Source organism: Channa argus, chromosome 20 (genome assembly GCF_033026475.1).
Source record: "Channa argus isolate prfri chromosome 20, Channa argus male v1.0, whole genome shotgun sequence".
In the NCBI taxonomy this organism is placed as follows: domain Eukaryota; kingdom Metazoa; phylum Chordata; class Actinopteri; order Anabantiformes; family Channidae; genus Channa; species Channa argus.
Window position 1 is genome coordinate 18,481,948 of NC_090216.1, and position 14,572 is coordinate 18,496,519.

Genomic DNA, 14,572 nt, shown 5'->3' on the forward strand with positions numbered 1-14,572 from the left:
ACGAATCATTCGACATACAGGCTGATACAGTAGGTTCTTGTGTGAGACCTCATAAAGACTGTTGTCCCCTTCTTGTCTCTGTTGTTGTGGCTAATGGCCCCAAGCAAGATTGGCCACAACTAGAATAACACATGCAGTGGACAACACTTTAATCTTTTACCCACAGCCTTAAAAGAACCCTTTTCCTGTTAAGTCTTTATTTAGGGCGAAAACACTATGCAAAAGATCTGACATGAAATTAAAAAAATGGCATGATCTGCAAGAGATCTACAACAGAAGCAAATGTGTAAAGATCTATTTAGAATTTATGTGTAACAGCTATCATAGGATTATGCTTCTTATCTCACAGTGCAACACAAATTGTTTCTCTAATTACAAATATGATAAACAACAGATTCAACAATTCTAAGGACTCCAGTAAGATCAACCAGTAAGATCAAAAATAAATGCAACTAGTGCACAGGACCAGTGAATTGATAGTTATATCAAATATTTAAAAGGAGCCATCTCAAAAAAATGACTTAGTACAGACATATTGTTAATGTAATAACTTGTTGGGCAATCACACGAAGAAAGCAAGCTACAGTGATGAGTTCATTAGCTTTGACTTTGTGCTATTAACAAGCCTTGTGTTCAATATGGCAATATAAAACAACTCAGAAGGAACTCACACAAGGTAATTTTGAAAGCAACTGACCTCAAGAGTTATGCCCAAGTTCCCTTTATTTTAGAAATTTAAAAAAATAAAAATAAAATTGTGGCATCTATGCAAGATTTAGCCAGAGCATGGGAAACCAAACGAAACATCGTAATACATCGGAATTCTGGTAAAAACAATAAAATAAAATAAAAGTAGCAAAACATGACATGTCGTGCCCACCAAAGTTTTGAGGATTCAACAAATTCCTCCCCATATTAATTCAGGGAAAAAAAAACAATGCACATTTATTTCCATTGCAAATAGTATTACAAACACTAGAGTCAATAATATTCCACTACAAGAAGTCCGCTTTCAATATCATACAATGCCAAATCATAGGCAATTTTACATCTTCAGCTATTATTCACCAATGTGTCAAATCGTCAGAGTACACATCTTTATGTATAAAATGTTTAAATTTTTTTCCTAACTTTATACAGAGTAATAAAAAAAAAAGTTAAGGCAAGATGCATCAAACAGAAATCCGGAGGCCATGGACAAGCTTAGATTCCGCTGATTCTCCAGCAGAGGAAGGTGCAGCCAGCGGCTCCTGCTCGTTCTCTGTCTCAGGCATCTTACACTAGCAGGAGGGGAAGAGGAGGAAGCAGTGGTGGAGGATGGGTTGTGGGGGGTGTCAGAGGTGTCCACTGCCACTCTTCCTCCCCTCCAATTCCCCACTTTGAATATGCCAAAATATTCTTCTTTAGCACTTAGGCTGGCAGGCTCAGCTTCTTTCCTTTCAGTACTAAAATGAGACAGGACAGGTTTTAAACACTAAGATTACAGACTGATGGGCTGCCATCAACATTAGTGTGAATATTATTGATAAAGAGCAAATAGATTGTGAGGAGCACAGTAATGTATGGTGGGACACACATATACATGCAGCATGGCTCACCTTTTGTTACATACAAATAGAAGAAGTCGCAGTAGAGGATGGTCTGTACCACTCCAGCAACAATGGCGATCATGTCAAAGAATCCCTCAAAGTAGAACCTCCATATCCAGTTGATGAGGTACAGTGCCCTGTAGAGTCCCAGGAAGAACAGGTAGTGGGTAGTGATGGTTTCAGCCTCACCTGTCTTGCTGATCATGAAAAGCTGGGGCAGGATGGCCACAGACTCCAAGTAGATGGAGAATGTCCAGAGGATCTGGGGAAAAAGAACAGGGGAAGAGTGTTGTAGAGACAGGAAAGGACTAATGTGCATTTCGAGTACACTTAAGTGGTATATTTGCATAGTTGTTATAGAAACTAAAAATGTACCATCTCCAGCTGAAAGATTTATTTTACTCACATTACTTAAGTCATGTTTCACAAATAGGACATGCAATGCCCAGTGGAAAACATAGAGTGAGGCAGAATGTAGCTCTGGCATGTAGATTCTTAAATTCCAGTGATTCAAGGAGGCCTCCTTCACGGCACAAATACTTTGATCTTGTATAAAATTTGACTGCGGCTAGGGATTATGACCAGCAGTACTGCTTCGAGGTTTAAGATGCTGTGTGTAGTGCATAAACACTTTAACCCACCTAATAGGGGCTAATACAACACAGGTTTTAGGTCTCAGACTTTGAAGCCAGTTTTCTTAAAGGATCTTTCTGTGTGTGGCAGCATTTATCGTTCTCTCAGCTTTGACCAGTCGTCCTGCTCCGGTTGCTCTGCAGGGAGACGACTGCTGGAGCCCTTAAAGAATGAACGCTGGGTCCCTGGAAACTTCCCTGAACAAAATCTGGAGCTACAGCAAAAGGTCTGAGTGCTTCTGTAAATTTCAGTTTTCTGTTAATTTTCAACTTTCTTATTATATTAAATAATTACTATTATACTGCATACATACTACTTAAAAAGTAGCCTAAATTTCTAATTAACTTTGGGTGTAAATGCTTACCTGATAATTAATATACTCAAGTGACTTAGAAGGATAATTTTGATCATTTTCTAAATTAATCATATTGCCCCCATTTACCAAACAGATGCTTAAACCAACACTGAATCCTCTGTATTCAGGTTTGGTTAGTCGTTAGCCTGTCCCCTTGAATTTGCTTATCTGTTAAAGCACACTGACCACACTTGTTGGAGTATCTGTAATTCCACCTTAAAGGTTGCACATGCACATTTTACTTGTAAGTTTGCAGGCTGTTGTGTAATATCAAAGGGTCTGAATACTTTTTAAATGAGAAATGTCAGCGTCTGATTTTTTTTTTTTTTACATTTCCAATAATTTTTCAAAGCATGTTTCGCTTTGGCAATATGGGTTGCTGGGTGTAGATTGATGGGTAAAAACTTTTTAATTTACTCAGTACACTTGTAAATGTAGTGAGAGCAAAACAGAAGACATACTAAGGGTGTGTGTACAAAATCTGAAACTGTATACAAATCAGTGTAGGAACAACTGTCCCATATAAAATGAATTTGAATACATGCATCTGTGCTGTAGTGGGCTTGTAAGCCTGTTTCTGCTCGATTTCTGACCTCCAGTGGAGAGAAGTCATGGTTAACCAGAAAAGCCAGGCCACCAACAGGAACGACCAGGAACTCCACTCTGAATGTGTCGTGGTTCCCATCGTAAGTCGCCTTAAACTTAATGTAGATCAGGTACACAGTGGCGTACGCACATCCAATGTAGATGACCTGAAACAGAAGGACAACACCAAAATACTAAAGATTAACAACCCTTGGTCCCAGTGATGTGATATCAATAAACTAAAGCAGTAGTGACTGAACACACATCTGTTGCATCTTACTGGGTGACTCTATCCTTTAGCAAATACAGGTGTGTCAGCGTGCTGTATTAATATACCCTTAGCACTGTGTGTTCAGTGCTTGAGTAAAAAAAAAAAACACTACAGGAAAACCGAGTGAGGGGTAACATGCAAGGGTTTTCACCTTCATAGTGGTGTTGTAGAGAGAGATAAAGGAGGTGAGCAGGTCCAGGTAGCGAGTGGTGAACACAAATGCAAAAAGGACCTGACTTTTTCCAGAGATGCCTGTGGAGAAACGGTAGAGGTGATTCAAACATTTTCATTTACTACATTTCTTTATTCAGTCCTCCACCAATGTTCAGACCCCGCAGCTAATCATCACACAGACAACACATACACCAAATTTAAATCTTAAACGAACTGTTTGCTGGTTCTTCTATTTCACTGGCAGAGTGGAGAGTATTTTCAGCATGTGATATTTCAGTTATGCTGCAGCCCTCTAACAAGCAGTTGACTGTGCAGCTCCAAAGACCTCACCTCCACTTGTACCAAGCTGCTCTGTTTATCTAGTGTGTTGGCAAGTGACAACACATCTTTGAAGTCATACACTTTCAATACGATAACAACAATATTAATACGCATACATAACAACATACATAGTACGACTGCCAACACTGCACTGCAGTCAAATTTACATTTTAGAACTCTGGATCTTGAGCAGAATTGACCTGCATATACAGCTATCTGGTTTTGATCTTAATCACAGAGCAGTAATGATTCAACTGAAGTGAGCAACTGTCTTCCAGTGATACAGCTCTAACCTTTGACCAGTGAGAGAACAAGAAAGCACAGCAGGGTTGAACAAGAGAACACAAATGACCCTGAAAACACAGCACGAAACAATTAGCTTGCACCTTTGCAATGGCGATGTGCAAATGCAAAACAAAAGTATTCAGTCAATGAAAAACTATGTAGATGTCAAACAGTGAGCTCTTTGCTGCCACGTCAGAGGTCACACGGGGCTAACATAACGTAAAGGAGTAACAGGGGGCAACGTGCCACTAACCCAGTAGATTTAAAAAATGAGGAGGCCCAACATTAGATGCTAACCTAACAAATGAGGTGGCCGTCTGCTTCCCTTGTCACTACCTTACAATGGTGCGAGGCCCACATCACTGTGAAGGCTGCCTAGCAAGACAGCTGCCGCTACACAGACTCTAAAGCTACTTCTTCCTGACGAAAGTATTCTGAGCTTACAGGTCCCTACGATCGTAACAGTGACACTATACAAAGTACTTGTGTTTAATGACAGGGGACAGTGGTGTAAGTTATCAGTAGTGTCGCTAGCCAGCTAGCTTAGTTAACGTAAGCACAAACTGGCTAATGAACCCGAAGTAACGACATTAAACAATAAAGGCACATTTCGTGTGGTTAAACCTTAGCACTTATACGACAAGACACATTTTACGCCAGAAAAGAAGGTAATGTAAGCTGTGTGTAAATGTATACGACCACTTACCGGCACACGACCGGGTTTTCCATATTTTTAGCAGCAGGATGATGATGGCTGCTAGGTGGGAGAGATCCCCGGTTAGCCTGAAAATGTTCATGTTTGTGCGAACTCCAGCTGAACGAAACCTATTAGCGATTCCACGAAGAGCTCAGTTCGTCTCCGGTATCTGCAAGTTTATGATCTGACAGAGCTGAATGACACCGTGACACTATCAATAACTGGTGCCTGGCTTTCGGAAGATGGGAAAATGGCGAGTAAAGCGCGACGTGGCTTGGGGACGTGGCCAAGACAACAGTACCCAATGCAAGACGGGAAAAGTTAGGGCGCACAGCCAATCAGAAGAGAGGGACATTTAATTTGCATAAATTATGCTACACGAAGGCTGCGTCTAAATTCGGTGGAAAATATTTCCAATTCTACTTTCCAACTAAACTGTAAATACCACGGACAATGAAATGCACCAGAAGATCAGCCTCAGTGCTGTGCGGAAAATACAGCCCCAATTCAAAAAAGTTGGGATGATGTATAAAACTTAAATAAAAACAGAATGCAATGGTTTGTGCACAGAGATTCCTCCTGATTCTCTGAATCTTATTACGATATTATATACTGTACATGGTGGGATCTTCTTTGCAATTTTACATTGAGGAACATTTTTCTGAAATTGTTGCACAATTTTTAGATGTAGTTTGTCACATATAGGTGAACCTCTGCCCATTTTTACATTGGAGAGGCTTTATTTATTACTTTTCCAGCCTTATCTTGCCCTGTTACAACTTTTTTTTGTAATATGTCGCTGCTATCAAATTCAAAATGAGCTAATATTTCCCATGAAATGGTAAAATGCTTCAGTTTCAACATCTGTTGTTTCATTGTGAGTAAAATATGGGTTGATGAGACTTGCAAATAATTGTATTCAGTTTTTATTTTAAGTTTTACACATCATCCAAACTTTTCTGGAATTGGGGTTATAATTGAGTTCACATAAACACTATTTTTATCTACACTACAACATAACTATACTATCATATAGTAGTGTATATAGAAGCACAGGTGCGCAGGGAGAGTCCTATCTCCTTTTCTCTTCAGCCTGTTTCTCTACCTCTGACTTCAGGTACAACTCAGAGTCCTGCAACCTTCAGATGTTTTTTGATGACTGTGGATGTTGGATCTATCCAGGTTGGAGATATCACAGAGTATCGATCAGTGGTGGACAGTTTTTTTAACTGCTGTGAGCACAATCCTCTCCAGCTCAACATCAGTAAAACAAAGAAACTGGTGGTGGAAGTCCAGGACTCCTGTCAATCCTCTTTCCATATGGGGAGAGGGGGTGGAAGAAGTTTTGTAGTACAAATACCTGGGTGTCCATCTGGACAAAAGTGGACTGGTCAGTCGACGCAGTATCTATATACAAGAAAACACAGAGCAGGCTGTATTTTAAGAGACTAGGGTCCTTCAACATCCGCAGCATTTTAAGAGTCTGTGGTAGCCAGCTCCATCTTCTATGCTGTGGTTTGCTGGGGCAGCAGTATGAAGGTAGCAGACAGTAAAAGAATGGACAAACTAATAAGGAGGGCTGGTTCTGTTCTGGGGGAAGCTGGACCCTCTGCATGTTTTAGCTGAGGGGAGAATGATTTCCAAACAATCCCTCCCACCGAGTCCACTGTGTGCTGGCTGCACAGAGGAGCACTTTAAGCCAGAGACTGATCACAGTCGAGTGCTCCACAGAACGTCACAGGAGATCCTTTCTCCCAGTGGCTATTAAACTGTTCACCTTATCCCCCTTCTGTAAGAACGATAGGGACTAAATGGACTAAAAAGTCAAAATGGACAAATAGTATTGTTTTTTATTTCATTTAAATTTTCTCCTCTGACTGTGTTTTTTCTTACTTTTTGATCAGTAGTTTGTATTTGTTCTTGTCAATAGTCTTGGTGGAGGTTTTTGTTCCCCCTTTCTTTTCTACTTTTCACACAGAGAGCAGCTGTAACAAGGCAACACAATTTTCCCATGGGATCAATAAAGTTGGTTGAATCGACCAAACTCAGGGCCTGGGGCCTCATAGGTCAGGTAGCTCGTAAGACACAGCTTCTGAAGTTTGCTATATTTTCTAAAAAAGACGCAGGATACCAGAATGAGAAGTACAACAATATCAAAAAGAAGCACAATTAGTCAAAGATAATAAATTGCCTAAAACTAATAGAGACACAAAACATTACAAATGGTCATAAAATAACCAAAAACCAAAAACAAATGTTCAACAATAAACAAAAATTTACCAAATGTACAGGAGGTTGAAAAATAAGTAACAAAACCAAAACCAGATACACAAAATATACAATAAATCACATAATAGACAAAGCCTTTAAAAATACATATAAAATTACCAGAGACTTATTACAACCATAAAGAAAGGCCAGGGGACCTTCCCTTGTTTGAGTATTAATTTTTTTACACTGTTCAGTACAAATATTGCATGAATAATGGCACAATTTAAAAAACTCCATCATGCAGCCATATTCTAGTTGCATAATAATAATTTCAATTGAAACCACGTGGCCATTGAAAGAAGAGATAACAGTGTTTCTTTTAAAAATATAAAGTTGAATTTATGAGCTATTACAGGCACCATTTCTTAAACCAATACACGCAGGTGTTTGCTTGCTAGATACTGTAGTGTGGTTTTAGCATTTATGCTGCACTTTTATATTAAGAACGGGTTAAACATTTATACGTAATGTGAAAGGAACTGCTCGTAGTGTCAAACTCAATGGGAATTGTCCCCTACTTTGCAGAACCCCTTAGCACTATCAAACCTCTTAGTCTAATTTGGATTGTTTTTGTTGGTTTTTCAATCAGCTGCTGAACTATAATAAAGCTAATTTCTAGCTGCAACCGTCAGTACGTAAGCTACAATGGCTCACTTTAAGAAGGCATCATATTACTTTTGTTCTCACTAATGAAGAAAACCTATGTGGCATTACAATAACAGCTCAGTTCACATTGGTTAAATCACACCCTTCACCCCCAACACAGAAATACTGAAAGTTCAAATGTAAAAATTCAGTAATGATTCTTACTATTATTCCAAAATGAAGATTAATAAAATAAAAACTTCTCACATATAGAACCAACACTTACAACATGGTGATATGTCTTGAAGGATCTGATCTTTAGTGGCATTACAACAGTTGCATATTGCCATTCACTTATTTTTGCTTAAAAAGGTAGAGGTACCACTGTCACAGAAGATGGCTGTTAAACACAGGAGCCATAGTACCTGAGCTTCATGCTTAACTCAACACTTTTAAACAAATCATGTACTGTGTTGTACAAATTATGCTTATGAAAATTGCACAACAATCCATCCAAATAGTTTCTTTGAAAAAACAAGTCCCACTGTGAAATTTTGTACTCAATGAGCAGTGTGTTCACTATTGTCTAAAGCCTTAAGAACAAAAACAGCATCATCAAGAACATAGTAATCATTATACATATCTCCTTCACAGAGGTATGGCAACCGGGTCACTGCCTCCACTTCAAACCCTGCCCATCGGAAGACCTCGTTGGACAGGTAGGTTACTTGCTCTTCCCACGTTTTTCCTTCTACTTTTACATATTCTTTGGGACGCTGCCATTGTCCTCCTGAGAAAACATTCAGAGTGGTGTACGTGAAGAAAGCCATTCATAGCAACATTCTTATAGAATACAAGAGACTGAATTCAAACTGACCAATTTCCACATATGGCTGGAAGGGAAGCACAGCAGCTAGGATGAGTCTCCCTGTGTTGGGAACGAGGGATCGCCTGATGTCTTTTAAGAGACGTAGAGGATCATTGCAACGATCCAGTAAGTTCAGACAGCTGATCACATCATACAGGAAACCAGTCTGCTGCCACTCATTGATACCCAGAACTCTGGTCATGACAGCAGAACACAGAAAGAAAGAGAGGCGCATTCTGTTATTATGGCCAGGAGTGTGCTCAGTCCACCAGTGGCAATGTTGTGCCTCCACGACATTAATCGGTGTATGACCGAGAAATAAATAATAATTCTCATTTTCCAAATAAACAGTGGTGGAGGAAGCAATCAGATATTTCATTTTAATAAATGAACCAATACCACAGTGTAGAAATACGGGTATGAGAAAAAGTCCTGCATTCAAAAGATTACATAAATAAGTAATTTATGATAAAAAAAAAAAAAACATGAGTAATGTAGTTGAGCTGAGTTACATTACTTTCTATAATAATAAGCACTGGCTCTGTCTAAGTGACAGCTGGAATCGGCTCCAGCTCGCCGCCCCAGATTAACAATAGCTGTCAGATAAATATAGTGGAGTTAAAAAAAATACGTTTTTCCATCTGACCTTTAGTGGGCAAAAAGTATAAAACAGCATAAAATCTAAATACTCATATTCAAAAAATATACAAAAGTGTAACTATAGTATTTGAATAAATGTATTTAGATACTTTCAACAACTCCAAAAAAAGGACCAATTCCTTCCAGATGATGAATATCTGTATTCAGGATCAAGCTATAAAAGAAAAAAGTTTGGTGGATGAACCAAACACACAAAAACAGAAAAACATTCTCACTTGTAATTCCTCCTCTGAAGATGCCATTTCATGGGTAATGACACCTCAGTTGCATAAACCTCTCTGAAATGGGGTCTCATCACCTCTGTGACACCTCCATCCCCAGCTCCGATGTCCAGGAGTTTCTCAGCCCTCCATTCAGGCCCAATCCGGAGCAGCTGCTGGAACTGCTCCGTAGAAAACACAAACATTGAGCCACGGCCGAGGAACCTGAGGCAGAGAAAAGCTTATATGAAACTCTTATGACACAAGGATGGTGTTGGTCCTGCACTACTTACCCATTGATGGAAGTGCGTGAGACCAAAGGGCTGAGAACTGTTGAAACGAGAGAGTGATAAAGCTGAGTGAGGAGCCACCCGGATTTCTCCACACTCCGCTTGAGAAAAGCCTTTGTGTCTGCGTCCAAGTGGCTCTGGATAAAGAGGGGCTCCAATGATTCTCCAAGCAGGTCAGGAGAGCAACGGTACCACTAGAGACAAAAAGGACAAAAATTTTAATATCCATATTAGTGTAAAAAAATTAGGTGCATACTAAGAAAATAATGTGATCCAAATATTTACATAAACATTTTTTAAAGGTTCTTGTTTCCCCCTAGAATCTGGTTAAGCTATGTCACTCACCTTAATAAAACAAGAACTAGTAATAGTAATAGTAATAGTAATAGTTTTTTTTTTTACCTCATTGAGGATTTGTAGATATACACTAAACTATTTCAGAATTGGACTGTCTGCTATTAATGTACCTTGGTCACTGCATTGCAAGACTCATGGTGCATATGTAGCTGTGAAACTTAGCATGAACGCACACATTTTCTAGAAAAGTTGAGACAGTGTGTAAAATGTAAATGAAAAGACAACACAATTATATGCAAGTCAATTAAAATTATTTTGGTCATAATGGTCATAAGCAGCATGAACATGAATTGTTATCAGTACAAAGTTCCGAGCCAACATCTGTTGGAATGATAGCGTAATAGTGCACACAGCATGGGTAACTTGCACATCTGTGAAGCCCCCATTAATGCTGAATAATATATGCAGGGTTTTAAGTAAATTATGGTTCCATCTGGATGACCTTGTTAATTTCAGCAAAACAATTCCCTGGAACAGCCTTCTTTCTCCTACGGAACATACCCAAAATTAGGAGCATCCTGTCTCAAAGTGATGCCGAAAAACTGGTCCATGCATTTGTTACTTCTAGGTTGGACTACTGTAATTCCCTACTTTCAGGATGCCCCAGTAACTCCCTAAAGAGCCTGCAATTAATCCAGAATTTCCCAGAATTTCCAAAGATACAATGGGAGGCAGAGTCTTTAGCTACCAAGCTCCTCTCCTGTTGGAACCAGCTCCCAGTTCAGTCCAGTCTTCTGGAGGTTTCTTTTGTCAAAGGGATTTTTTCCTCTCCACTGTTGCCTATGGCTTGCTCAAGGGGAAATTGTTGGGTTCTCTCATCTCATACATCTTTATAGTCTTGACTATGTAAAGTGCCTTGAGATGACTTGACTAAATTGGCGGTATATAAATAAAGTTGAATTGAATTGAATATTTAACCACATTATGCATTTATTAAAACAGCATAGCGAAAAAGTAAAAAACAAAAAGTCCAAGTATCTAAAGGTTAAGTCATGTCTTTCTTATTGGATGAGTTGCAGAATGTTTCCAAAAAGATTTTTAAAAAGGTCCAGTTGACACGACTTAAACTCCAGATGACCTCAGCTGTGTAACCTTCACCTACAAAGACTCCAGATGCTAAACTGACTGGCCTGTAGTCCAGACCTTTCACCCACTGAAAACATTTGATGTATTATGAGGTTAAAGTAGTAAAAAGAAGACCATAAACCGAGGAGTATCTAAAGTCCTATATCAAGCAAAATCAATAACTTTACCTTGCTTATTAATCATTCATACCTCCTGTGTGTCAATTGCGGCCACTTCGCTCCCAGCCATGTTCATGAACAGTGAACGGATCGCTGGACTACGGACGTACTTCCCCGTCCACATCCTTCTTATGGAAAGCAGAAATGCGACGTAGCCCACCACCCACGCTATAAAAATCAGTGTCCTCAGCTGTAAATGACACATAATGGAAAACAACTCAGTCTGAGTGGGACAGCTGACAGTCAGACGTTGCAGTCGAAAAGAAGGGACCACACTGGCCAGTGCGATGTGGTTAATATTGGATGAGAGAGAAGTTAGTAGCAGCCAATTGTTAACCAACACGTCAGGACATGTCTCCAGATCCAAAAGAACCAACAAACAAACCTGAGGGTGCGGTGGATTTATTTACTCGGCATCTTAGCCCAGTAAATCCATTGTTACTCTGTAATACAAGTCCATATATCACCTGTGTGATCTCTGCACATTGAAACAAGAACAACCCATATCCGCATATTCTACACTTCCTGAGTCACTGCTAAATACTTCCCCGGGACTACAACGGCCCTCCACTGTGTGGTTCTATGTAACTGCAGCTTCACTGTCCGTTGTGCTAAGGCCCGTGTGTTTGAGAAATAAAGTATATGTAGTGAAGTCGAAATATGCATATTTGTTTTCTACAAAAATATTTCATTTGTATTGGGTGACATCATCGCTATGTCGTCATATCTTGACTTATAAAACAACTATTAATGGACTGATGAACTTCGAAATATTAAAAAAACTCAACAGTAAAATATGTGTTTGGATAACATGTGTGGTGGCTTGACCCTTTTTCCTAAATGCTTAGATTTTTTTTTTTGACTAACACTATTTTTGCAAAACACAACACTAACTGCAAAACCTTACACGAAACCTACAACATGTGTAACATTTCTTTAAAAATCTCTTCCAGTTCTTTCAAAAATTGTTTTTGCATGAATACAGTGCATACACACACCATTATTTGAATAAGTACACACAGCACCAACCGCACACTGACAATATTGGTTCTTCTTGGATCTTTGGGTCCCCTTATCTTATTCCCTTCTAGTCCTCCCCTTCATCCTCTTTCCACCTCCCCCAGGAATTCTCACTGTCAAATACATATTTTTTTTACTGAGGTGAATGTTTGCCTTCTTCCTGCAGGTGGATGTTGTCTACTAGCTCTGATGTCAGTGTTTTTTAGAAAACATTTAAATGTTACAGTAATTAATTGTAACTACTGCTATACAGTGGTACTTTTAGAGTAGTATAACACAGTTCTGTAAGTTCACTAGTATACTTTGGAGCTTTGCTAATCTTATTTTCATATATCCAGATATTACTTGCTATAGTTCAGGAGTTCTGATTAGGATGCGTCCTCATACAGATCCTCATCTCTATGTTCAGCCTCCCCAAAAGACAACCCATGGTTTATCACATGCTCCCAAAGTGACCCTGAGCTCACTCATAATGCTTGCTCTCATCCTCTTACACTGTCCTCTTCCTCTGTCTTCTCTTCCTCTATCTCCAGTATATCTCCTGCCTCCATTGTTTTTCAAACCAAGACTTTTAACGTGTTTACAACAGGTATCGGTGACCAATGGCATCACAACGGAAGCAGACCTACAGTAACTCCAGCTTTACCTGAACATTTCTCAGAAAGTTATTTTACCCTCACCTCCCTCTGTAGGTTCTACAGTCCACGTTGTCCTCACCATCTGCGATTTTGTGGCTGTTTTTGTCTTTTATTCGTTCCCATACAAATTGTTAATTTAAAAAGTCAAGGTCCCTGGCTGCTGCCATATAGTTTTGACACAGTTGTGTCACTCGTTTGTGAGGTGTGTGCTATTGACAGTCTTAACTAGTCTTTAGGTGTGTCCCCAGATTAAGTCAAGAAATTAGCCATTGTTGTGTTCTGAGTAGTTGGTACATAGGTGGGGCATTTGAATAGTAGACCAAGTGAATACAGGTGTGCAATGATGTGGGTTTTGCAGTCGTTAAATGGTTTTAAAACAGAGAATGTGCTTTTAGTTTGGAATACCAGGTCAATAGATTACCCACATAAGGGCTTTCAGTGTCTCCAAATGTTTACTTGTTTCCCTATAAAGTGTTCAGTCTGACCCAGTCTATCAGTGAAATGATTCTCTAAAAATGCTTCATTGTAGACAGACATTTGACACTGAATGAGTGTAAAAAACAGTGTTTGCAGTTACATTAAAAGTGGGTTAAAGAAAACGGAGCTTTATGCAGAGAATAACTTGGTATATTGGTACATTGGACTGTTAATGATTGTAATATCTTTTTGAGCTAATAATTTTCTTACTGTAATAGGCAGTCGGTTGAAACATTTCGACTTACTATAGGCCTTTTGTTTTTAATAACAACTATAAAAATCTTAATAACATTCAAAAATCAAAACACTCCAAGGTGAAGTTAAATTATTGTGCAATAAACAGCATACAATAAATGAGTCAAATACCAGAATCCAAAATGAAGATGGGTCCAAAATGAGTACTCACCTTTCCCAAGATTAGTCAGTAGTCTCACACTTAAAGAAGATGCACAGATAGAGATATGAATAATAACCTTCTTCTTTAGATTATATTTTCATACATACATTATAAATGTCACTTTCTGGATTATTCTTTTAAAATTAATTAAATTCTATTCAATTCAACTTTATTTAAAAAGCACCAATTCACAACAAAGTCATCTCAAGGCACTTTACAGAATAAAGTCAAGAATATGTATAGAGAAAACCCAACAAATCCCCCTTGACCAGACCCTAGGCAATAGTAATAGAACTAATAGAAGCAGGCTCAGAGTGGGCAGCCATCTACATTGAATGGTTAGGGTGAGTGGAAAGTGGAGAGAGAAAAGAAAAGAGCAATAAGAGGCAACAAAACATTGGGCAGGTTGGTAGGACCAGTTGCTGGACACTGGTAAGACAGCTCCAAAGCCTAGGACACCTATAAAGGGACAGAGAGAGGGAGACAGAGAAGGAGATCGACAACTATGGGAGAAACAACACACAACGTTAATGTCATACTGTGGTGACGAATAAATGTGTGGTTAGAGGAGAGGAGAGAGGGAAGAGAGGAGGAAAGGAGCTCAGTGCATTGGGGGGTGGGTCCCGCTGCAGTTCAAGTAGTATGCACCAACATA

The 14,572-nt window shown here is 39.1% G+C and overlaps 2 protein-coding genes across 3 annotated transcripts; both read right to left on the reverse strand.

Annotated features, from left to right (window-relative positions):
• Window positions 1-705: 705 nt before the first annotated feature.
• Window positions 706-5,054, reverse strand: LOC137105494 (ER lumen protein-retaining receptor 2). Its single transcript, XM_067487766.1, has 5 exons — window positions 4,920-5,054; window positions 3,585-3,685; window positions 3,171-3,329; window positions 1,599-1,851; window positions 706-1,445 (listed from the first exon to the last, which is right to left on the reverse strand). Exons 1-5 carry the CDS (start codon window positions 5,008-5,010, stop codon window positions 1,411-1,413), a joined length of 639 nt encoding a protein of 212 aa, XP_067343867.1. The 5' UTR covers window positions 5,011-5,054; the 3' UTR covers window positions 706-1,410.
• mettl9 (methyltransferase 9, His-X-His N1-histidine) lies at window positions 4,920-11,921 on the reverse strand. Of its 2 annotated transcripts, XM_067487765.1 has the most exons (6): window positions 11,771-11,921; window positions 11,417-11,575; window positions 9,788-9,978; window positions 9,510-9,719; window positions 8,644-8,828; window positions 4,920-8,556 (listed from the first exon to the last, which is right to left on the reverse strand). In XM_067487765.1, exons 2-6 carry the CDS (start codon window positions 11,507-11,509, stop codon window positions 8,327-8,329), a joined length of 909 nt encoding a protein of 302 aa, XP_067343866.1. In that variant the 5' UTR covers window positions 11,510-11,575; window positions 11,771-11,921; the 3' UTR covers window positions 4,920-8,326. The 2 variants fall into 2 exon arrangements, with proteins under 2 accessions (XP_067343866.1, XP_067343865.1); XM_067487764.1 differs by having other exon boundaries at window positions 11,417-11,912.
• Between the last annotated feature and the right edge of the window lie 2,651 nt (window positions 11,922-14,572).

Bases quoted from the DNA above. Each gene is read 5' to 3' on its own strand.
- LOC137105494 (XM_067487766.1), bottom strand. From the start codon at position 5,010: ATGAACATTTTCAGGCTAACCGGGGATCTCTCCCACCTAGCAGCCATC. The intron at 3,686-4,919 runs GTAAGTGGTCGT...GTTTCTCCACAG, and splicing joins GAAAACCCGGTCGTGTGCCG to GCATCTCTGGAAAAAGTCAG. The intron at 3,330-3,584 runs GTGAAAACCCTT...CTTCTGTTTCAG, and splicing joins TCTACAACACCACTATGAAG to GTCATCTACATTGGATGTGC.
- mettl9 (XM_067487764.1), bottom strand. From the start codon at position 11,590: ATGTGTCATTTACAGCTGAGGACACTGATTTTTATAGCGTGGGTGGTG. The intron at 9,979-11,416 runs GTATGAATGATT...TTTTGTCTCTAG, and splicing joins CCGCAATTGACACACAGGAG to TGGTACCGTTGCTCTCCTGA. The intron at 9,720-9,787 runs GTAAGTAGTGCA...TCTCTGCCTCAG, and splicing joins TCACGCACTTCCATCAATGG to GTTCCTCGGCCGTGGCTCAA.